This window comes from Anabrus simplex, chromosome 2 (assembly GCF_040414725.1).
Source record: "Anabrus simplex isolate iqAnaSimp1 chromosome 2, ASM4041472v1, whole genome shotgun sequence".
NCBI classification, from domain to species: Eukaryota; Metazoa; Arthropoda; class Insecta; order Orthoptera; family Tettigoniidae; genus Anabrus; species Anabrus simplex.
Window position 1 is genome coordinate 335,332,699 of NC_090266.1, and position 23,523 is coordinate 335,356,221.

The window sequence follows — 23,523 nt, forward strand, 5'->3', positions numbered from 1 at the left end:
GCCCTTATGCTTGATCAGACCAATCATTAATAACTTGTAGGCTACCAGTAAGTCTCCTCACTCACCATCAATGAAAATTAAGTTTCAATTCAAAACATGGAAAAAGTTTACAAGTGCACATGTATACATTAATTAAGCAAGGTTCTGCAATGCAATATCAAAAAACATTCTCTCTCTCAAATCCATACCTTTGGTACAACCATGTATATAGGCTAACCTTTAGTGATTGATTACCCCTTTAAATTACCTTAATTTAACATTTTACGTGCCCTAAACAAATATGAGTTAAAACAATATTTTAAACCATTCAGCAGTCATCCTGCAGTTAGTGACTAGTAAATACTAATTTTAAAAAAATTAAAAAAATAGGACCTAATATCTAATCACGTGAATTAATAGGTTCCCTGCCTGGTAGTTGATAGAGAACCTGACAATATTATTTTCATCTTACCAAATACACAGAAAAATACTTTCAATTACACACCGTACATAATTTACGGACTAAGTTACAAAATGAAATTCAGTTCGCATATTCACGACTGTGGCATGCGAATGGCAACAATGAATGAAATGGCCCGCAACAATGAATGTAATAAACTGACCAATGCAAATAAACATTACGGTACTCCACAATAAAAGTCAACAGGAATAAAATAATTCCATCGCTAGTACATACAATAAGCTATCTACTTGCATTCTTATAACTGAAGCTATAATATTACCACGCAGAAATTAATACAACAATAATGTAATCAATATTGCAAATATTTTATCTACTAGTTACCGTATCTTGCACATGAAATAACACCAACCTGTAGATGAATGGGAACTTTTTTCACAGGAGTACTCATGGTAATTCCTAGTTCTTCTCACAATCGACAGGCTGGGAACACGATGAAATGAATGTATACCTAACCAAAATGAAAAACACCGCTTTAAAACAACACACGATCAATAGCCGACAACTTTCCCCAACTGTATCGCCTCGGTTCAATCTAAATATACAACTCCCTTCAGCTAGCTGCCTTACCCAGTATCACAACCCACCGTAAACGATTGCAGCGCCACTCAAACAAAATGCAGTGCGCAAGATTCAAAGAGCACAACGGAAAGACATTCCGTTCGCTCAGTGCTATAGGCCTACGAGGCCGAGGCCAAAGCTTGGCGATCATGACAAATTAACCTTCACCAAAGTCCATCAATAAACATCAAGAAGTAAAAATACTCGCACCAACTCACTGTCTCATTCGCTATTGCATGATGCATTATGACCATTAGTCCTGCATTACCGAACTGAATGAGGCAGAGAGGGGCGTATTGCCGAACAAGATAAGGATAGACGAATTAACGAGAGGCAAAGAGATTCAATATATACCGTAGGCCTACCTGATAAATATTAACAAAAATATGCAGTATAAGAGTGGAAAAGTATTTATGACCCAATAATTACATCCATGTATTTAATCATTTGAACCCTCGCGGCTCTGTGACTCTTATTGCCATTTACAGATATCAGTAGCTCGCGGATTTGCGTATTCCTTCTCTTTATTCACCAGGACACCGAAGCTTTCACTTCGAAAAATTGCTTATGTGTAATAACCTTCAGACCCGTCTTTAAGCCTTTAGTGAATGCTCTAACGGTAGTAATTACATGGCGTAAGCTACCACGTCTGCCATATGCCATTTACGTAATTTAAAAAACACTTTTCTATCAATTCGATGTGAAGAGACAATTCAATATGTCGGTAACTAGGCACATGTTGTGTAATTGTTCGTGCAGAGTGGATCTCGGCCCATAAGTGGCCCCGGCTGGTCCGTGGTCCAACAGCTCGGCAATCTGACCGGCCAACCGAGTAGAGGAGGGGTGGTCACGCCTTTGCATTCGGGAGACGGAACTGCACTGAACCTCATGGCTGGCCCCAACCGTCGGCTGTCATGAAAATGGTTTTCCATTCTCTTGCACTAAGGCGAATGCCTGGACATTTCCTAGTATAGGCCACGGCCGCCAACCCACTCACCTTCTCCGAGCATCTCCTTCAACGTAACAAGTCTCCCGGCCTGAGAGACGGCACCACCGTTTAAGAGGCCCGCCTCCCCCTTCAGGGGAGGAATGAAAACATTTTAGTAGTAGTAGTCGTTTTCTATACTACCACTCCGCCATTTTCTCTCAAAATATGTCCCTGGGTACCTGGCTGCTAGCGTGTAGGACCACCTTTCTTCCTGATGACAGCAGTGATACAGGATGGCATGGGCTCAAAACAAGACACGACCGCAGCACAGCTTCCCATAATGTAGGCCTACGGAAATTTGCCGAAAGTGTCCAGGCCGCGCACCCCAGATGTCCTCAATAGGGCTGAGGTCAGATTACCTTGGGCGCTAGCCAAGCATCCTCATGCCCAACGGAGTGTTAATGGAAGCAATCGGCTACAATTCGGATGCGGTGAGCAAGTCCAATAATGTATTGCTATAGGTGTAGGTTTCCTATAGGGTGCTGAAGGAACAGTGTCAATGTGACGGCTCCCTCGCCCATAGGCCTATTTTCTTGACCGGCTTCGCTGCCCTTCGTATGAGGTAGCTCCTCATTTGAGGAGGCTTAGTGAATCCCATTCCAAACCTCATACCAGGATTAAAATAATTGGACGAGTCGGCAGTCGAACTCGGGGACGTCTGGGTGAGAGGTAGAAATGCTACCCACAGAGTGAGACGGCTATTCGGTGCGAGTCGTATACCTATAAACTTGCAATTAAGATATGTTCCTTTCGAACCCGACTGCGACAGCCCGTCCTTTTCAATTTTTGTTCCAGGTAAATACTGGTACCTTAATTAAGGATTCAGCCACTGCCTTCCTAATCCTAACCCTTCCTCCAAGTTGGTGGGTTCGATCCTGGCTCAGTCCGATGGTATTTGATGGTGCTTGAATACGACAGTCTCGCGTCAGTTGGTTTACCATTACGGTACCTCCGTTAAAGATCACTCGCGAGACAAAAATTTCCGCACCCTCTGTCTCCAAAAACAGTAAAAGTAGCTGATAGGACGTAAAATCAGTAACATTATTTATTATTATTATTATTATTATTATTATTATTATTATTATTATTATTATTATTATTATTATTATTATTATTATTATTATTATTATTCAAACTGGCTTTAGGTTACACTGACACAGAAGGTCGTATGGCGACGATGAGACAGGAAGAGGTTAGAAGTGGGAAGGAAGAGGCCGTGCCCTTAATTAAGGTACAGCCCCAGCCAGCATTTGCCTGGTGTGAAATTGGAAAACCACAGAAAACCATCTTCAGGCCTGCCGACAGTGCGATTCGAGCCCACTATCTCCCGAATGTAGGTTCACAGCTGCACGCCCCTAACCGCACGGCCAACTCACTCGGTATTATTATTATTATTATTATTATTATTATTATTATTATTATTATTATTATTATTATTATTATTATTATTACCCATACCATTGAATCCCATATGCGCTGATGGTTAGTTGATGCATGTATCAATGTTAACATTATTCATGTAAAGAGGAATGTCATGTGGTAGCGTGTAGGACCATCTTTCGCCGTGATAACAGCTGTGATTCGAGGTGTTATGGGTTCAATAAGCCACTGGAAGCGTTGGGAAGCCATCCTGATCCATGACCGTTGCACAGCTTTCTATGATGTATAGAAATTAATCGGAACAGTGTCCAGGGTGCGCACTAAAGATGTGCTCAAGAGGATTGAGTTCAGATTACCTTGGGCGCTAGGCAAGCATCCTCATGCCCAACGGAGTGTTAATCGAAGCAATCGGCCACAATTCGGATGCAGTGGGAGAGTACAATAATGCATTGCTGAGGATAATGTGATGTCAAACAAAATTGGCAGCCATATGAATTTTAGGAAACAATGGAAGAAAATGTATAGATATTTTAAGGCAGAAACAGGTTCCAGGAAGGACATACCAGGGATCATTAATGGACAAGGGGAGTTTATATGCGAGGACTTGCAGAAGGCAGAAGTATTCAGTCAGCAATATGTAAAGGTAGTTGGATGTAAAGATAATGTCCTGATGGAGGAGACGACTGACTAACACTGGCGAAATATAAATCAATCAATACTGATCTGCATTTAGGGCAGTCGCCCAGGTGGCAGATTTCGTATCTGTTGTTTTCCTAGCCTTTTCTTAAATGATTTCAAAGAAACTGGAAATTTATTGAACATCAATCAATCAATCAATCAATCAATCAATCAATCAATACTGATCTGCGTTTAGGGCAGTCGCCCAGGTGGCAGATTCCCTATCTGTTGTTTTCCTAGCCTTTTCTTAAATGATTTCAAAGAAATTGGAAGTTTATTGAACATCTCCCTTGGTAAGTTATTCCAATCCCTAACTCCCCTTCCTATGAACGAATATTTGCCCCAATTTGTCCCCTTGAATTCCAACTTTATCTTCATATTGTGATCTTTCCTACATTTAAAGACGCCACGCAAACGTATTCGTCTACTAATGTCATTCCACGGCATCTATCCACTGACAGCTCGGAACATACCACTTGTCGAGCAGCTCGTCTTCTTTCTGCCAATTCTTCCCAGCCCAAACTTTGCAACACATTTGTAACGCTACTCTTTTGTCGGAAATCACCCAGAACAAATCGAGCTGCTTTACTTTGGATTTTTTCCAATTCTTGAATCAAGTAATCCTGGCGAGGGTCCCATACACTGGAACCATACTCTAGTTGGGGTCTTACAAGAGACTTATATGCCCTCTCCTTTACATCCTTACTACAACCCCTAAACACCCTCATAACTATGTACATAGATCTTTACACTTTATTTACAATCCCATTTATGTGATTACCCCAATGAAGATCTTTCTTTCCTTATATTAACACCTATATACTTACAATGATCCCCAGAAGGAACTTTCACCCCATCAATGCAGTAATTAAAACTGAGAGGACTTTTCCTATTTGTGAAACTCACAACCTGACTTTTAACCTCGTTTATCATCTTACCATTGTCTACTGTCCATCTCACAACATTATCGAGGTCATGTTGCAGTTGCTCACAATCTTGTAATTTATTTATTACTCTATAGCCTACAGAATAACATCATCCGCAAAAAGCCTTACCTCTGATTCCACCCTATGATAACAAACGCATTTACAAAAAGATACAAAAGTTGAAAGCTAGAAAGGTAGCTGGGATTGATAAGATTTCTGGAGATATATTAAAGGCTGTGGGTTGGTATATAGTGCCATATTTGAAATACCGTACTCATCTGATTACTGTTTGCATGAAGGAGCGATACCAAGTGAATGGAGAGTTGCAATAGTAGCCACAGTGTACAAGGGAAAGGGTGACAAACATACAGAGGATAATTACAGGCCAGTCACTTTGATATGTATTGTTTGTAAGCTCTGGGAAAGCATTGATGGATACGTTTGCGAAATTACTAAGTGGTTTGATAGTAGGCAATTAGGGATTAGGAAAGGTTATTCCAGTGAGGCTTAACTTGTAGGATTCCGGCCAGATATAGCAGATATTTTAGATTCAGGAGGTCAAATTGACGTATTCAAGGGTTTTGATAGGGTAGATCATGGTAGATTATTGACGAAAATGAGGGCTACTGGACTAGACAAAAAAGTGGTTAATTGGGTGGCTACATTTCTAGAAAATAGAACTCAGAGAATCAGAGTAGGTGAAGCGTTATCTGATCCCGTAGTGATTAATAGTGGGATCCCGCAGGGCAGTATTACTGGACTTTCATATTTTCTTATAAATATAAATGATATGAGTAAAGATTTGTAATCACAGATAAGGCTATTTGCGGATAATATTATACTGTATAGAGCAGTAAATGAGTTGCAGGGTTGTGAGCGGCTGCAGGGGGACTAAAACAATGTTATGAGATCGACAGCAGACAATGGTATGAATGCAAATGGGAGGAAAAGTCAAGGTGTAAGTTTCACCAGTTTTAATTATTGTGTTAATGGGGTGATAGTACCTCATGGAGAACACTATAGGTACTTAGGTGTTAAAACAAGGAATGATCTTCATTGGGGAAATCATATTAACGAGGTTGTTAAGAAAGGTTACAGATCTCTTCACATGGTTGTGAGAATATTTAGGGGTTGTAGTAAGAATATACAGGAGAGGGCGTATAAGTCTCTGGTAAGACTGCAGTTAGGGTATGGCTCCAGTGTATGGGACCCTCATCAGGACTCCTTGATAAGCGAACTGGAAAAAATCAAAGGAAATCAGCACGGTTTGTTTTGGCTGATTTCCGACAAAGGAGTAGTGTTAGGGGAGATATTGCAGACTTTGGGCTGGGAAGACTTGGGGGTAAGAAGAAGAGATGCTGGACTGTGTGGTATGTTTCGAGCTGCCAGTGGTGAGCTGGCATGGAATAACATAAGTAGACGAACAAGCTTTAGTGGAGCAATTTAAAAGTATCAAAGAACATAGTATGAAGATTAAGTTGGAATTTAACAGGGCAAATTGGGTCAAATAGTTCATTTATAGGACGAGGAGTAAGGGATTGGAATAAATTATCAAGAGAAAGGTTCGATAAATTTCCAAGTTCTTTGAAAACGTTTAAGGAAAAGCTAGGTAAACAACTGATAGGAAATCTGCCGCCTGGGTGATAGCCCTAAATGCAAATCAGTATTTGATTGATTGATTGATTGATTGATTGACTGACTGATTGATTGATTGATTGATTGATTGATTGATTGATTGATTGATTGATTGATTGATTGATTGATTGATTGATTGATTGATTGATTGATTGATTGATTGATTGATTGATTGATTGATTGATTGATTGATTGATTGATTGATTGATGCTGGTACGTTTTGTTCCTGTGTGTTTCCCATTATTAATGTACTATGTGGCGTTATAGAGAATGATTTCTAGCATGGAAATACAACATTTCCGGATCCATGTCCATATAAGCCTAACAACAAATTCTCTTTTTCTACGGTTGAGGAATGTGTGCTGAAAGTTTGCCCGTGCCTTGTTGTTACACTCTGTATGTCCTCTAAAATATGCCTTTCCGTTCCAGATCCTTTAAAGTTGCTCTGTAGTATATCCTCCAAAACATAATGTATTTCTCTTCCCTACGCTTATCATTGTTGTGTCATATAATACGTATTTCATACGCCCCGCTCCTATATATGCTATTCACTTCTGTTTCTTGCAAGCTGTCGAAACAATCGACGTTGTTCACTTTTTATTTCTATCTAAGAATGTTTTTACATTTTCTAAATTGATCACAACCGAGCTCGATAGCTGCAGTCGCATAAGTGCGGCCAGTATCCAGTAAGTTATTCCGGAGATAGTGGGTTCGAACCCCACTGTCGGCAGCCTTGAAGATTGTTTTCCGTGGTTTCCAATTTTCACACCAAGCAAATGCTCGGGCTGTACATTAATTAAGACCACGGCTGCTTCCTTCCCACTCCTAGCCCTTTCCTGTCCCATCGTCGCCATAAGACCTATCTGTGCCGGTGCGACGTAAAGCAACTTGTAAAAAAATTGATCATCCGTCCAAAATTAATTAAGAAATGCATCCAAATTGGTGACTGACATACCCAAGTATAAAAGCAGTAAGACAATGAGGAGAATGGCTATGTTGTCCCCAAGTTCGTGAATAATAATAACAGACTAATAATAATAACAATAACAATTTCGTGTGGCTATTGCTAAGCAGGTGCAGCCCTTGTACGTTAGACCCTCCAACATGGGAAACTGCGTATTATTGTAGTGGAGAACAGAGTTGCATGTGGTGTATGAGTTGTAGTCCTCGAACCAAGGGAATTTAAGGTTAAAATTCCCGATGTGGCAGGGAATCGAACCCGGAGCCCTCCCAACCGACAGCCACTACGCTGAACATTCAGCCAAGGAACCGGACAGTCCGTGAATGAAATAGGAGTAACACAACAAATAAAATTAAACTGTGACATGTTGGTACGGAATAGCCGCTCTTAGAGAGGTAGTTTCAAGATCGTATCCCAAAAGCCCTGATACTGATCATTTGATTACCAGCGTGACAAAGCTGGAGTTAACAGGAAATAGGGAAGGTTCAGTCATTGAAAGTATACAATGGAGGAAGAATGTGCTATCAGAGTCATGCTATTCGCTAGGGTGTAGCCTAAACTTTTAACGTCACCTATAGTAGGTGACGCTGGAGAAGACTAAGCAAACTAGGCTATATAATCCATATAAAAGTTGACCATTTGAATTACTTATAACTTTTGAACCAATAATAGCACACGTACGCAATCTGTTCGCAATTACTGAGTAGCTGTGGAAGACTCCTCAGAGCTATTCTTTCCGCGTCTGGTTCTATCAATTAAACTCTTACACGCCATGAACTCCGTATGCTCGTATGCAGCTCTCTGACATGTGGCATACGAGCAACCTGCCTTCTGGCTCAACCGGCGCAATTACTTTTTGGTGAGTTCAGTAGGGAAGCGTTCTCGAACATCATCAACACAATATTGACTCATTCCAGGTCGCACCAACACAGATAGGTCGTATCAATCAATCAATACTGATCTGCATTTAGGGCAGTCGCTCAGGTGGCAGATTCCCTATCTGTTGCTTTCCTAGCCTTTTCCGAAATGATTTCAAAGAAATTGGAAAAATATTGAACATCTCCCTTGGTAAGTTATTCCAATCCCTAACTCCCCTTCCTATAAATGAATATTTGCCCCAGTTAGTCCTCTTGAATTCCAACTTTATCTTCATATTGTGATCTTTCCTACTTTTATAGACGCCATTCAAACCTATTCGTCTACTAATGTCATTCCACGCCATCTCTCCGCTGACAGCTCGGAACATACCACTTGTCGAGCAGCTCTTCTTCTTTCTCTCAATTCTTCCCAACCCAAACATTGCAACATTTTTGTAACGCTACTCTTTTGTCGGAAATCACCCAGAACAAATCGAGCTGCTTTTCTTTGGATTTTTTCCAGTTCTTGAATCAGGTAATTCTGGTGAGGGTCCCATACACTGGAACCATACTCTAGTTGGGGTCTTACCAGAGACTTATATGCACTCTCCTTTACATCCTTACTACAACCCCTAAACACCCTCCTAACTATGTACATAGATCTTTACACTTTATTTACAATCCCATTTATGTGATTACCCCAATGAAGATCTTTCTTTCCTTATATTAACACCTACATACTTACAATGATCCCCAGAAGCAACTTTCACCCCATCAATGCAGTAATTAAAACTGAGAGGACTTTTCCTATTTGTGAAACTCACAACCTGACTTTTAACCCCGTTTATCAACATACCATTGCCTCCTGCTGTCCATCTCACAATATTTTCGAGGTCACGTTGCAGTTGCTCACAATCTTGTAACTTATTTATCACTCTATAGAGAATAACACCATCCTCCGATTCCACTCCTTTACTCATATCATTTATATATATATAAGAGAACATAAAGGTCCGATAACACTCCCCTGAGGAACTCCCCTCTCAACTATTACAGGGTCAGACAAAGCTTCACCTACTCTAACTCTCTGAGATCTATTTTCTAGAAATATAGCAACCCATTCAGTCACACTTTTGTCTAGTCCAATTGCACTCATTTTTGCCAGTAGTCTCCCATGATCCACCCTATCAAATGCTTTAGACATGTCAATCGCGATACAGTCCATTTGACCTCCAGAATCCAAGATATCTGCTATATCTTGCTGGAATCCTACAAGTTGAGCTTCAGTGGAATAACCTTTCCTAAAACCGAATTGCCTTCTGTCGAACCAGATATTAATTTCACAAACATGTGTAATATAATCAGAAAGAATGCCTTCCCAAAGCTTACATACAATGCATGTCAAACTTACTGGCCTGTAATTTTCAGCTTTATGTCTATCACCCTTTCCTTTATACACAGGGGCTACCATAGCAACTCTCCATTCATCTGGTATAGCTCCTTCAACCAAACAATAATCAAATAAGTACTTCAGATATGGTACTATATCCCAACCCATTGTCTTTAGTATATCCCCAGAAATCTGATCAATTCCAGCAGCTTTTCTAGTTTTCAACTTTTGTATCTTATGTCATTGTTATCATACGTAAATTTTATTACTTCTTTGGCCTTAGTCTCTTCCTCTATCTCGACATTATCCTTGTAACCAACAATCTTTACATACTGCTGACTGAATACTTCTGCCTTTTGAAGATCCTCACATACACACTCCCCTTGTTCATTAATTATTCCTGGAATGTCCTTCTTGGAACCTGTTTCTGCCTTAAAATACCTATACATACCCTTCCATTTTTCACTAAAATTTGTATGACTGCCAATTATGCTTGCCATCATGTTATCCTTAGCTGCCTTCTTTGCTAGCTTCAATTTTCTAGTAAGTTCCTTCAATTTCTCCTTACTTCCACAGCCATTTCTAACTCTATTTCTTTCCAGTCTGCACCTCCTTCTTAGTCTCTTTATTTCTCTGTTATAATAAGGTGGGTCTTTACCATTCCTTACCACCCTTAAAGGTACAAACCTGTTTTCGCATTCAACGATTTCTTTAAACCCATCGCAGAGTCTGTTTACATTTTTATTTACCGTTTTCCACCGATCATAGTTACTTTTTAGAAACTGCCTCATGCCTGCTTTATCAGCCATATGGTACTGCCTAACAGTCCTACTTTTAAGACCTTCCTTTCTATCACATTTATTTTTAACTACCACAAAAACAGCTTCATGATCACTAATACCATCTATTACTTCAGTTTCCCTATAGAGCTCATCTGGTTTTATCAGCACGACATCCAGGATATTTTTCCCTCTGGTTGGTTCCATCACTTTCTGAATGGCGACGATGGGACAGGGAAGGGCTAGGAGTGGGAAGGAAGCGGCCGTGGCCTTAATTAAGGTACAGCCCCAGCATTTGCCTGGTGTGAAAATGGGAAACCACGGAAAACCATCTTCAGGGCTGCCGACAGTGGGGTTCGAAACCTACTATCTCCCGAATACAGATTACACGCTCGTTGAGGAGCGAACTATTTGACTCCAGCTTTCTGATCAACAATAAATTTGTTGGCCTGGTTGGAACATCGCGCACACTATTATAATGCCCGTTGTGTTTCAATCACGTAATGTGTCTTTCAATACATTTTCACAATTCAATTACGTAACCGAATAGATTGCCGTTACTGTAACTGTATGTTCATGTTATGACAGCAAAAACTTTTTGTTTTTTTTGTTTTACAATTTGCTTTACGTTGCACTGACACAGATAGGTCTTATGGCGACGATGGGAGAGAAAAGGCCTAGGAGTGGGAAGGAAGCGGCTGGGGCCTTTATTAAGGTACAGCCCCAGCATTTGCCTGGTGTGAAAATGGGAAACCACGGAAAACCATCTTCAGGGCTGCCGACAGTGGAGTTCGAACCCACTATCTCCCGCATGCAAGCTCACAGCTGCGCGCCCCTAACCGCACGGCTAACTCGCCCGTGACTGCAAAAACTAGAGACTTCGAGCTAATTATGCCTAATTAATTAATAATAGCCAACAATAGTCATAATAATCAACAATAGAGCCTCTAAGCTCATTAAACTCAATTTCAAGTTTACAGCTTCCAGAGGGAAATTGTAACTCATTAAAATTTTATATGTTTACATGGATCGTCCTGTATTTTATCCAGTTTACTCTCCAATATAGAATACTTCTTTGGAGCGCGTTATGCTGTGAATCTTCCCACAGTCGCGAATGTTTTGATTTCTAACCTTCATTTCTGCATGGACACGGAATCGCTATTTGCTTTACGTCGCACCGACACAGATATGTCTTATGGCGACGATGGGATGGGAAAGACCTAGGAATGGGAAGGAAGCGGCCGTGGCCTTAATTAAGGTACAGCCCCAGCATTTGCCTGGTGTGAAAATGGGGAAACCACGGAAAACCATCTTCAGGGCTGCCGACAGTGGGGTTCGAACCCACTATCTCCCGATTACTGGATACTGGCCGCACTTAAGCGACTGCAGCTATCGAGCTCGGTTCCCCAGCAACCCCCACTCCTTCAACTTTTCAATGAAATCAGAAGTAAGATCGCCTTAGTAATTCAGAATTCGTTTTATTTTCACATTGGACTAACACAGATATGTCTTTGGTGACGGTGTGGTAGAAAAGGGATAGGACTGGGAAGGTAACGGCCATGCCTCAATTAAAGTGCAAATGGGAAATCACGGCTTTAAGGTTGCTCATGATGGGAGTTAAGCTATCATCCCCCGAGCCCAAGCTTACAGCTACCAGAACCTAATCGTCCTTCATACACTGAAGCGAAGCGAACGTTTTCTTACCAGTTTGCAAAGCGAAAAAAAAAAAAAAAAAAAAAAAAAAAAAAATTTTAGAGCTCAGCTAAATAACTTCTGAAAGGACCGAAAATCCCGTGCGATAAAGTTCCTTAGGCAACTGTGTGAGATAAAGTTCCTAGTACAACTCTATGAGATAAAATTCACTGTAAATAGTATTGTTTAATATCAATTGAACATCAATAATGTCATCTCTAGTATAATCTATAGGCTCTCCATCGTCACCATTTCAAGTATAATTTACAAGCTCTCCAGACTCATCTGATTTTCTTCAATTTTTAACGCAAATTTCGACCCCTTTAGTTACAAAGTCGTTGTCTAGGAATTGTATCTCATTATGCAATCTCTGTGTCATTATTTCAGCTTCATGCTTGAAAGTGAATTGGTCTTCTCTTAGGGATTATCAACCACGCATGACCCGTCATGTAGCAACAGTAGTCAGTCGGAAGTGGACAGTTAAACGGCTCATCTGTATAACGGCAAATGTCATTTGAGTTCTCCTCTTTTGTACCTATAACATATTAATAAATCATCAGGATCTTGAGACATCACCTAGCATACATCCTCATCTTTACGCACTCTACTGTAGTGTTGCAAATCAGAAATCTCTCGCTATGATTTTTATATATCACCTTCATTCATAATGGCTGTAGGCTATAAATGTATAAACTAGCTAAAGTATTCTCATAAATTCAGTCAGATGAATAAATAAAGAAGGCTTCAAAATGTGCCTCGTCATGTAAAAGAAAATAGGTTTAAATAAATAAATAAATAAATAAATAAATAAATAAATAAATAAATAAATAATTTACTTAAATAGTAAATCTGATCGTTATTCATTGTGGGCTCAAGTTGTGTGCAGAATGTTTTTCTGTACTCGTAATTACTAACGCTTACTTGTGCTCGTGCCTTAATACAATCACACGTGCAGAAGAGGACCATTTTATACATAAACTGCTACTCCCGAGAAAATACAGCAGAAACCTCGATGTTATGTGGCAAAAACCCAATACCGCTACAGGCAGGAATGTTAAGTATAGGCATGGCGCATGACTTTTCAGGTAGCCTATGTGCTGTACATTAATCGGCCAGAAAATGCTCTAAAGTAAAAGTTGAGAATTATATATGGATAGACAAGTTTCTTGGCAGTAAGTTGTGGAGCCGAGTTATTTTGTAACGATACACTTTCAAGAATTTTCTTATGGATGTGCTGCGTTTCTTTCTTCAGTTAAAGTTGTTCTTGCCCTTATACTTTGAAGAATACCTTTAAAGAGTGACGGGCATTTAGACTGTACACTAACCATATATTACGAATTTTAAATGTAAGAAAGCAACGAAAGGAAAAGCTGGATGTTAGTGTCATGAATCATGAAATATGAGATTTTCATATGATCTGGAAATCACAATTTACGTGTAAACCTTTTTATAAATGTGTTATTCCAAGGATACAGCTGGAACTGTGAGTAGCCTACTTGGTCAGTATGTCAGTGGCTATAATCGTCCCGATACTTTCTTTCAGGCATTAACACGGTTCCTGTTAGAGGAGAGATATGAAACTATTAACGAAGTAAGATAAAAAGGTTCGAGAACTGTGCGACCCAGCAATCCATGAGCTGGTTGCTAAAAAAAACACTATCTGTAATGCAACTTACTATCTCTTCTCTCCATAACCTGAATGGGTTCATCGTGAACAGCGTAACAGCAGCACGCGCAGACGCGTTCTTCTGTTATTAGTCGTGTTTTCGCTGCGAAGTAAGATACATAGATTTTCAAAAGCAGTGTTTAAACATTAAATTTTGTAGTAAATGGGAAAAACACCTTCGAAGACTTTTAAAGTGTTAGTGATAGTACACGGTGACTCTACGATAGCGAGATCAAGAACACTGAGAATCTATAAACGATGATGAACGCTCTAGTATATCTGTGACTACTTGGATGTAGACAATAAACGAAGAGCTTTACTTGGATATTTTTGCAGAAGTTTGTCCGTCGTAAGTAGCCTGAGACGTGGCGTTAGTGGACAATGGTTTCTTCTCCATTCCAACGCGCTTGCACATCAGTCCCTACTGGTCTCTGAATATATTACCAAACACAGAAGACCTGTTCTGCAACATCCCGTCTGTTCACTCGACTTGGCCCTCTGAGACTATTACCTTTTTCCAAGCATGAAAAAGACATCTGGAGGGATGTAATTTGGGATCAACAAATGTGAGAAAAGTAACATCAAATAACAGAACTGACTGGAGAAGTTCGCATTCAGTCACCCTTACAAGTGGTTTATCGTGGTTCCTAATTCAACTAGAGACCAATGATGATATAGTACCTATAACATAGACTACCATTTTCTTCCCAATCCTAGCTCAAGTTATAAATGCGCTCACTAGTAAAGATACCATACACACACACACACAGCCATGCTATCAGTGATACTTCATGCACGAAGTTAACTGGACTGTTGACCAGGATGTTCGTAGCCATTTAGTTGAAGCAACAAGATTCTTCAGCAGCTGCATACCTCTGGCAGCGGTATATAGGTGATGCAATGCCTACCTGGGAAATGTTTACCGCTAGCAGTAAAATCATGATCATGATGTTTGATGATTGTGGTCGTTTTAAGGCGTCAGACATCGATGTCATCGGCCCGGAAAATAAAGACTCATAATGCACTCGCTGCAAACTCTTTGTTTCTTATTAGAGTTAGGCAGCGTGGTGAATCGTACCTCGTAATAGTCACATGTCATCATTATATCCTGAAGTTATCAATTGTTCAACGTAAGTTTATTTTGGGTATACCCCCACCATTACAAAAATGCAAACCTTACAGGTCATCAGTGCTCTATTTTCGAATTATCTCATCAAGAGACGTGGAAAATAGCAAATAAGAAGAAAAAATTATATCAGTCACTACCGGTACTCACTATTTCTGTCCAAAGCAAGGATGCTTGGAGCTTTATGTACTTCATTGTAAATACCTCTTTTTTAAATCTTTAGTTCTTGTATGGGTTCAGTTATTTGTTATTTATCTACTTAACTTCTAGTTGTTTTTAATAGGCAGTTTGAACTAGTATAAACTAAACTTAGTCGGCCACTTTTACGACGTTGCATTAAGTTACACCCCCATCATTTGCCTGGTGTGAAAATAGGAAAGCAAGGAAAACCATCCTCGGGATTGCCGACGGTGGGATTCGAACCCACCATTTCCCAAATGCAAGCTCACATCTAAAGCTCCATTGCTGGCATGATCTTAAGTTTTATTCTGAACTTATCCTCTCTCTCCAATTTGCTTTACGTCGCACCGACACAGATAGGTCTTATGGCAACGAAGGGATAGGAAAGGGCTAGTAGTGAGAAGGAAGCGGCCGTAGCCTTGATTAAGGTGCAGCCCCAGCATTTGCCTGGCGTGAAAATGGGAAACCGCGGAAGCCATCTTCAGGGCTGCCTACAGTGGGGTTCGAACCCACTATCTTCTGAATGCAAGGTCACAGCTGCGCGACGCTAACCGCACGGCCATTTCGCTCAGTCCGTAACTTTGTCGGGATAAATAATAATAATGTTATTTGTTTTACGTCCCACTAACTACTTTTACGGTTTTCGGGGACGCCGAGGTGCCGGAATTTTGTCCCGCAGGAGTTCTTTTACGTACCAGTAAATCTAGCGACATGAGGCTGTCGTATTTGAGAACTTTCAAATACCACCGGACTGAGCCAGGATCGAACCTGCTAAGTTGGGGTCAGAAGGCCAGCGCCTCAACCGTCTGAGCCACTCAGCCCGGCAGATAAATAAATGATCTATCTATCCATATATACCATAAAAATGTAAATAAATTACAGTAATTAAGTGAAGAAAAACTCTCCTTGTATAAACATATAAAAAATCAAAGCAAAGTCACCTCTGTACAGGCCATGAAGGCCCTTGGAGGAGTGGAAGGTAAAGGCTTCCACCATTGTTAACCTCGTCACGGGATGGGGTAGAGTGGTTAGCTCTACGCCAGGCTGCCTTTGCCACCAGGAATTAACCTGGTACTCATTTTTGACGTAGGCTGAGTGAACCTCAGGGCTATATGCACCTCCGGAAGTGGAAATCTCGTTTATTAAATTTTACGAATTCCTGACGGGGATTCGAGCCCTCGTCCTTCCGGGCGAACCAAGCACGCCTTTACCGCCTCGGCCAGGCAGCCCCCATAAACATACTAACAAGTAATATATAATATTATTTGCCCGACGTATTACTACGGATTTTAAAAGATTCCAGCGTGTCAGAGTTTCATCCTTTAGTTCTTCATTGTAGCGAAAACATACATACATACATACATACATACATACATACATACATACATACATACATACATACATACATACATACATACATACATACATACATATATACATACCAATTGCGCCTTTTAGTGTTCAGCCTGCAACTCTGTGTGAATGATTTGAATGTCTCTAAAATCCTCAATTTACAACTAGTCGTGGAGCTATTCCTATTTCCGCATCTCTAACCTTGGTTTAGATTTTCCTAATCAACTTTCAGTATGACATGAAGAGAAGTTGCACTTGCATGTGGATTATGAAGAAAGAGAGGGCTGATTTAAATTGACAGCAACCCCCAGGACCGCAGAGTTGTTCTCACCAAGTTCATGGACAAGCAGATCAATATTAACCCTGGCATTACCAGAGCCGCCCTGTGTACTGCAGAACGGAGGGATGTAATCGATAAATACCACGCAATGCACCAGAGGGGAAGACGGCACAAGCTCCGAACGTCTACCAAGTTCATTCTCCTTTCTCACAAGGGATCAGGGGATATGAGTTTCCTGATAAGACTCATTACATATGACAGGGGATGTATATGCCAATATACATGCTATTGAAGGAGAACAATGCGAGCCGGAAGGAAAGCTGTTACAATATACTTCATGTCTTTATGTTTAGAACTTCTAATACTGATTTGATTCAGAACTGCCCTCAGGCTGTCAAGAGTATCAGCGTATTAATCCCTGCCTTTTGAAATGCATACATTCTTTCTTTCTTAATCTGTTTACCCTCCAGGTTCGGCTTTTCCCTCGGACTCGGCGAGGGATCCCACCTCTATCGCCTCAAGGATACTGTCCTGGAGCGTGAGACTTTGGGTCGGGGGATGATCAGTACCTCGCCCAGGCGGCCTCACCTGCTATGATGAACAGGAGCCTTGCGGGGGGGATGGGAACATTGGAAGGGATAGACAAGGAAGAGGGAAGGAAGCGGCCGTGGCCTTAAGTTAGGTACCATCCCGGCATTTACCTGGAGGACAAGTGGGAAACCACGGAAAACCACTTCTAGGATGGCTGAGGTGGGAATCGAACCCACCTCTACTCAGTTGACCTCCCGAGGCTGAGTGGACCCCGTTCCAGCCCTCGTACCACTTTTCAAATTTCGTGGCAGTGCCGGGAATCGAACCCGGACCTCCGGGGGTGGCAGCTAATCACACTAACCACTACACTACAGAGGCGGACTGAAATCCAGAGATTACGAAAAATTATTCTGCTTCCATCACTGATCAACGACTTTAATCTTAACGGTCTTTCATAAATTGGTAGGTCATATTAACGTGTCTTATTTTCACGAGCAAAGTCATACACGATATGAAGGCCCTAGGTTTTAAGTGATAAAGTGTGGTTAGCTCTGTGAAAGGGCACATTTTGGCATAGGCTGAATGAATCTCAAAGCTCCAGACGTTTCTAACTTGATCGAATTTCTGACCAAATCTAAATCTAAATAACTTGTGAGCAATAGTCCACCTTTACTTGTATAATTTAGTGTGTTTTCGATTTAAGTCATTTGAATGGGACTTGTCATTTCTATAAGTCATCTCGACTTATTTAATTTGGATATTGGCAGGGCAGGATGTAGGTTGATGATGATAATAATTACTATTTAACCAAACACAGTTTCATCCTTTGTTATAATAATGCCTAAAAATTGGAGTCGAGTGTTTATGTATGCGAATAATGTTCAAGCTTTGTAATGGTGTGCTCGTATTTCTTTTATTACTCTGCAATGTTGGAAAATACCGTTTAGGCCGTCAAGCCCCTATTAATGTAATATGGAATAATTTGTGGAGCATTTTGGAGCGAGCATTGTGTAATTCATTTGTGGAGCATTATTGTAATTTGTATGTACTCAAATGTAGAGGATGTTGGTAAAGATATGCCTGCCCATGTCAGAGAAGGGACTTTTCCACATTCAATTATAAGAAGCGTCCAGATAGATGTGCGTGTTGGTGTTATATTTATGCTCACCTTTTCTTGCTAGTTCAAGTGGATTTTATTCATGTGGATAATACCAGCGTTACGATTTGATTCCGATCTTTTAAGTTACCTATTTAAATTTCAGTCACGATCAATTAAGCTTCGTTACGTTGGCAGAGTGTGATTTAGGACGTTCTTCATATAATATGCGTGTAATCTATTTTATTTTCTTGTGAATAATAACCGTGTAGATATTATTTAAATGGTTTTATTTAAATAAGCTTGTAAATAGCGTGTACCGTATTTTGTTACGTGTTTGATATTGTGTGATTTTGTGAATTGTATTCTTTTCTCTGAACATCGTTGATTGTGTGTGACTTTGGTTGTATCTCACTGGTTCATTTTTGCAATTACAATTGTGAATATTTGATGTGTGTTGCCAGAGTTGAATTACTAAATCTTCTGAAAGGAGAGGATTCTTTTTTTTTTTTTTTTTTTTTTTACATTTTGCTTTATGTCGCACCGACACAAATATGTCTTATAGCGACGATGGGATAGGAAAGAGCTAAGAGTGGAAAGGAAGCGACCGTGGCCATAATTAAGGTACATCCCCAGCATTTGCTTGGTGTGAAAGTGGGAAACTACAGAAAACCATCCTCTGGGCTGCCGACAGCGGAGTTCGAACCCACTATCTCCCGAATGCTCCGTGACCCAAGCGGCGTAGCCACTCGCTCGGTGTTATTTCCTCATTTGTTGAGATTAAGGCGAATTCGTACCTTAGTATTTCTTTCGTTTATGTTTAATTAAAAAATATGTTTAATGAAATGGTTGCTAAATAAATTTTTTAAATAATGTAATATAATTTTATATTAAATGACTTCAGCATTAATTAATTTTTAATTATTTCATTAAGATCAGAATTGAACTTAAATTTTATTAATTAAGTTTAGTGTATTTGTTACGTCAAAATTATTTTGGTTAAGATTTACATTTTGAGTTGTTTAAATTACTGTTTAATGAGATTAGAGTCATTTGCAGAAGTATTCAGTGTCAAATTATTAAAATAAATGTTTTATTATAATAATGTTGTTGGTTTTACGTCCAACTATCTATTTTTACTGTTTTTGGAGACGCCGAGGTGCCGGAATTTTGTCCTGCGGGATTTATTTTACGTGCCAGTAAATCTACTGTCACGGGACTGACATATTGGAGCACCCTCAAATAGCACTACACTGAGCTAGGATCGAACTTGCCAACTTGGGCTCAGAAACCCAGCGCCTTAACCGTCTGTGCCACTCAGCCCGGCGAATTTGTTATTAATGAGATTTAAAATCGTTACCAGAAATGGTTAATTTTAATTTTGAGCACCCTCAAGACATTTTTTTTCTGATGTGAATTCTTCACAAACATAGATTTCCTTACTTTTTGAAGTTTTTCTTTGTCAATAAATTTGGTTTTGCAAATGACACATTTGTGAAATTTGTGTTACCTGGGCAAAATCATTATATCTCGCATCCCTTTTAAAACAACAGGCTCACGACCGTTCCATCCCTGTGGATTCTCGTGACTCCTCAGTGCTAGGACGGGCTTAGTGTATAGTCCATATTCACCACCGGGCTAACTCTTGCTTGAAGATGCTTTATTGGGAAGGCTCGCGTTCAGTTCACAGAGATGGAAAGCTTTCAACTCTCCAGCCTTCTTTTCTAAGCTCAACTGCCTGAGAAGTAATTACGGTCTGCCCACGTTCATTAGCATTAATAGGACAGCGTTTTGATAACGGGCAATAAACTCCTTCTTAAGTGACTGTGAAATTGTTTAACCTCTTCTGTCCGAGGGTCTACATCTATTACTTTCCCGGAAGATGCTGTAAATCTAATTGACCGGGACTACTCGGGATGAGCTTGGTAGCTAAGAGGTGTTCTGATATTTACATCGTGAAATTCTTTGCTCCGTGTTCTAGAGACTAGTATTTCAGCTTCCAATCGAGATGATCAGAGTTCGAGTCCTGATTCTGCCTCGAATTGAAAACTACTTTTAGGTTATGGATCGGATTGCACACAATAACAGGAGAATATGTGTGTGTGTGTGTGTGTGTGTGTGTGTGTGTGTGTGTGTACTTTACTTTGTTTGGTGACTCGTTGGCTGAATGGTCAGCGTACTGGCCTTCGGTTCAGAGGGTCCCGGGTTCGATTCCCGGCCGGGTCGGGGATTTTAACCTTCATTGGTTAATTCCAATGGCCCGGGGGCTGGGTGTTTGTGCTGTCCTCAACATCCCTGCAACTCACACACCACACATAACACTATCCTCCACCACAATAACACGCAGTTACCTACACATGGCAGATGCCGCCCACCCTCATCGGAGGGTCTGCCTAACAAGGGCTGCACTCGGGTAGAAATAGCCACACGAAATTATTATTATTATTATTATTATTATTATTATTATTATTATTATTATTATTATTATTATTATTATTATTATTATTATTATTATTATTACTTTGTGTGGTGAACAGCTTGATTGATTGCGTCGTGTAATTGATAAGGTAATCACTTCCTATGCTCAAGATAGAGTTTCGAGAAGTCGATTGGCTTTGAAGGGAGCTCAAATTCATGTAAGGAAGTGTAATGCTAAAAACACCTTTTCAGAGCTAAATTCTGCAAGTGCAACGTCTCATAAGGTTGACTGCAGTTGAAGGGGGTTATTACTACTATTATTATTATTTGGCTGACAGCTCCGAGTACTTAGAAATTATGCAATATATCTGATAACCTGTGTGGCTATAGTGTTTGTATTTGAAATTAAAAAGGTCTAGAAATGGGAAAGAAGCAGACGTGATGTGCTGGAAAGGAAAGCACTTTTCGAATAACCTAAAGTTACGGTGAAGAAAGAGACAGCCAAGCAGCACTAACATCGCTACTTTATAAATAAATATAAAAAATAAAATAAAAAAATATGGGATTCGAATCCTCGTATCTTTACAGTTGTCCTTGTGAAGCTATGCACAAAACGTTCAACCCTATAATAAGGCTATAAATTCTCCACAGCAGAGCCCAAAATCGGACCCAGCCGACTTTCTTGCTTGTAACTTATCCGTTAACGCGAGGGGCGACTCACAGAGTACATTCACACCGGAGATCCTTGTAGGTTAATCATTGATATGCCACAGTAAAGTACTTAGTTTAACGTCTCTTCTATGTCTATGACTTTTAAGAGATGATGGCTTGTTTGAATTCTGCCCCATTCTATAAACACCTTAACATACTGAGGATCTCAGCTGGAATCGAACTCATAATCCTGGGAAGAGAACTTCATCGTTGAACCACTACGATACGTTGATAGTAGAAAATTAGAATCTCGATGGGATGTTCTCGGCCCTTGATCACGAAAATACGCCTACATAATACACAACTTACTTCATAGAGGATAGAATTGGTCGTCCGCATTAGCATGACCCACACATCTTCCGGCTAGTAAGAAAACTGTGTTGTCTTGTCAGATCTGCCAACAAATGTCAACGTTCTTAGCACTGGATGTGTTACTGATTTAATATCTCACATAATTTTATGCCCTTCATTTCAATTTCATGTGTCTTTTAAACAACTCATGTGACTCATTTTATGACATACTTCTTTGACAAAGAAGGATTTCTTCTTCTGTCGGATGTACAGCAGGCTATGTGGCTGAGACGGCAGAGCGCTAGCTTTCTGAGCTCAAGATGGCATGTTCGAGCCCGGATCAGGTCGGTTGTGTTCGAACGCCTGGCTCGTGTCCATAGATTTGCTAGCAAGTAAAAGAACTCCTGCGGGGTAAAAAACAGCACCTGGGCGTCTTTGGAAATCGTAAATGCAGTTAGTAGGACATAAAACCAATAACATTATTTTATCTCTGATATGAAGCTTTGGCCACGACATTTGGTCGGCAAATCGGAGTCAGATATCTATGTACTAAAGTATATTTACTATGGAGATGGTCTTACCATCAGCTAATAGAATATCGTCCCATGTCCAAGAATGACGGAGTGGAGAGCAGAAGGTCCGCGGTAGTGCCACACCCACACAGCTGGCAAGAAGCCCCATTTCTGAAGTTCGTTATAAATTTCGACACTCCTACTCCCCTGTGATTCATCGCTCGTCAAACTGTGTATTGTGCCAGGTCTCAGCTCTTCTTTAACCTGGGTATTTCGGTTTCCCAATCAACACCTCCACTTTGCGATTCGCCCTCTTCTGTATTCCTACCAACTGGTATAAACAGGAGCTACAAGTGTTTGAACTTCATTTCAGTTTAATGTGTAGCCTATACTGGATCAAAGGTGTGTGTCTGTAAGCATGCATTCATCTTAAAATAATATAAATTACAAATCATTTATTCACTGACTCATATTACATTCATATTGTGCATATACTACTGTGTCTAATGTATATTTAATTATTTCATTGTAATTTCGTGGGCGTATTTCTTTTTTTTTTTTGCTAGGGGCTTTACGTCGCACCGACACAGATAGGTCTTATGGCGACGATGGGATAGGAAAGACCTAGGAGTTGGAAGGAAGCGGCCGTGGCCTTAATTAAGGTACAGCCCCAGCATTTGCCTGGTGTGAAAATGGGAAACCACGGAAAACCATTTTCAGGGCTGCCGATAGTGGGCTTCGAACCTACTACCTCCCGGATGCAAGCTCACAGCCGCGCGCCTCTACACGCACGGCCAACTCGCCCGGTGGGCGTATTTCTAGTCTGCTGCAGCCCTTTGTAAGGTAGAGCCTCTGACGTGGGTGAGCGGCATCTGCTGTGTGTACGAAACTGCATGTTATTATAGTTAAGGGTTGTATTTTGTGTGTGTGTGTGTGTGTGTGTGTGTTAGTGGCAGGGATATCGGGGCAGTACAAATACCCAATCCCCGAGTCAAGGGATTTACCTATTTAAGATTAAAATCTCCGACCCAGCCGGGAATCGAACCCGCGGC

The 23,523-nt window shown here is 40.5% G+C and overlaps 1 protein-coding gene across 5 annotated transcripts in view; it reads right to left on the reverse strand.

The window, feature by feature from the left end:
• CRMP (Collapsin Response Mediator Protein) overlaps positions 1-23,523 on the reverse strand; it is a 486,710-nt gene that overhangs the window by 248,998 nt on the left and 214,189 nt on the right. Inside the window, exon 1 of one of the 5 annotated variants that reach the window (XM_067140716.2) lies at positions 813-1,043. The exons of the other annotated variants lie outside the window; for them this stretch is intronic. Coding sequence (XP_066996817.1) covers positions 813-851 — 39 coding nt within the window. The 5' untranslated portion in view covers positions 852-1,043. Of the gene's footprint in view, positions 1-812; positions 1,044-23,523 lie in introns of those variants that run through there. 5 annotated transcript variants of the gene reach the window in all.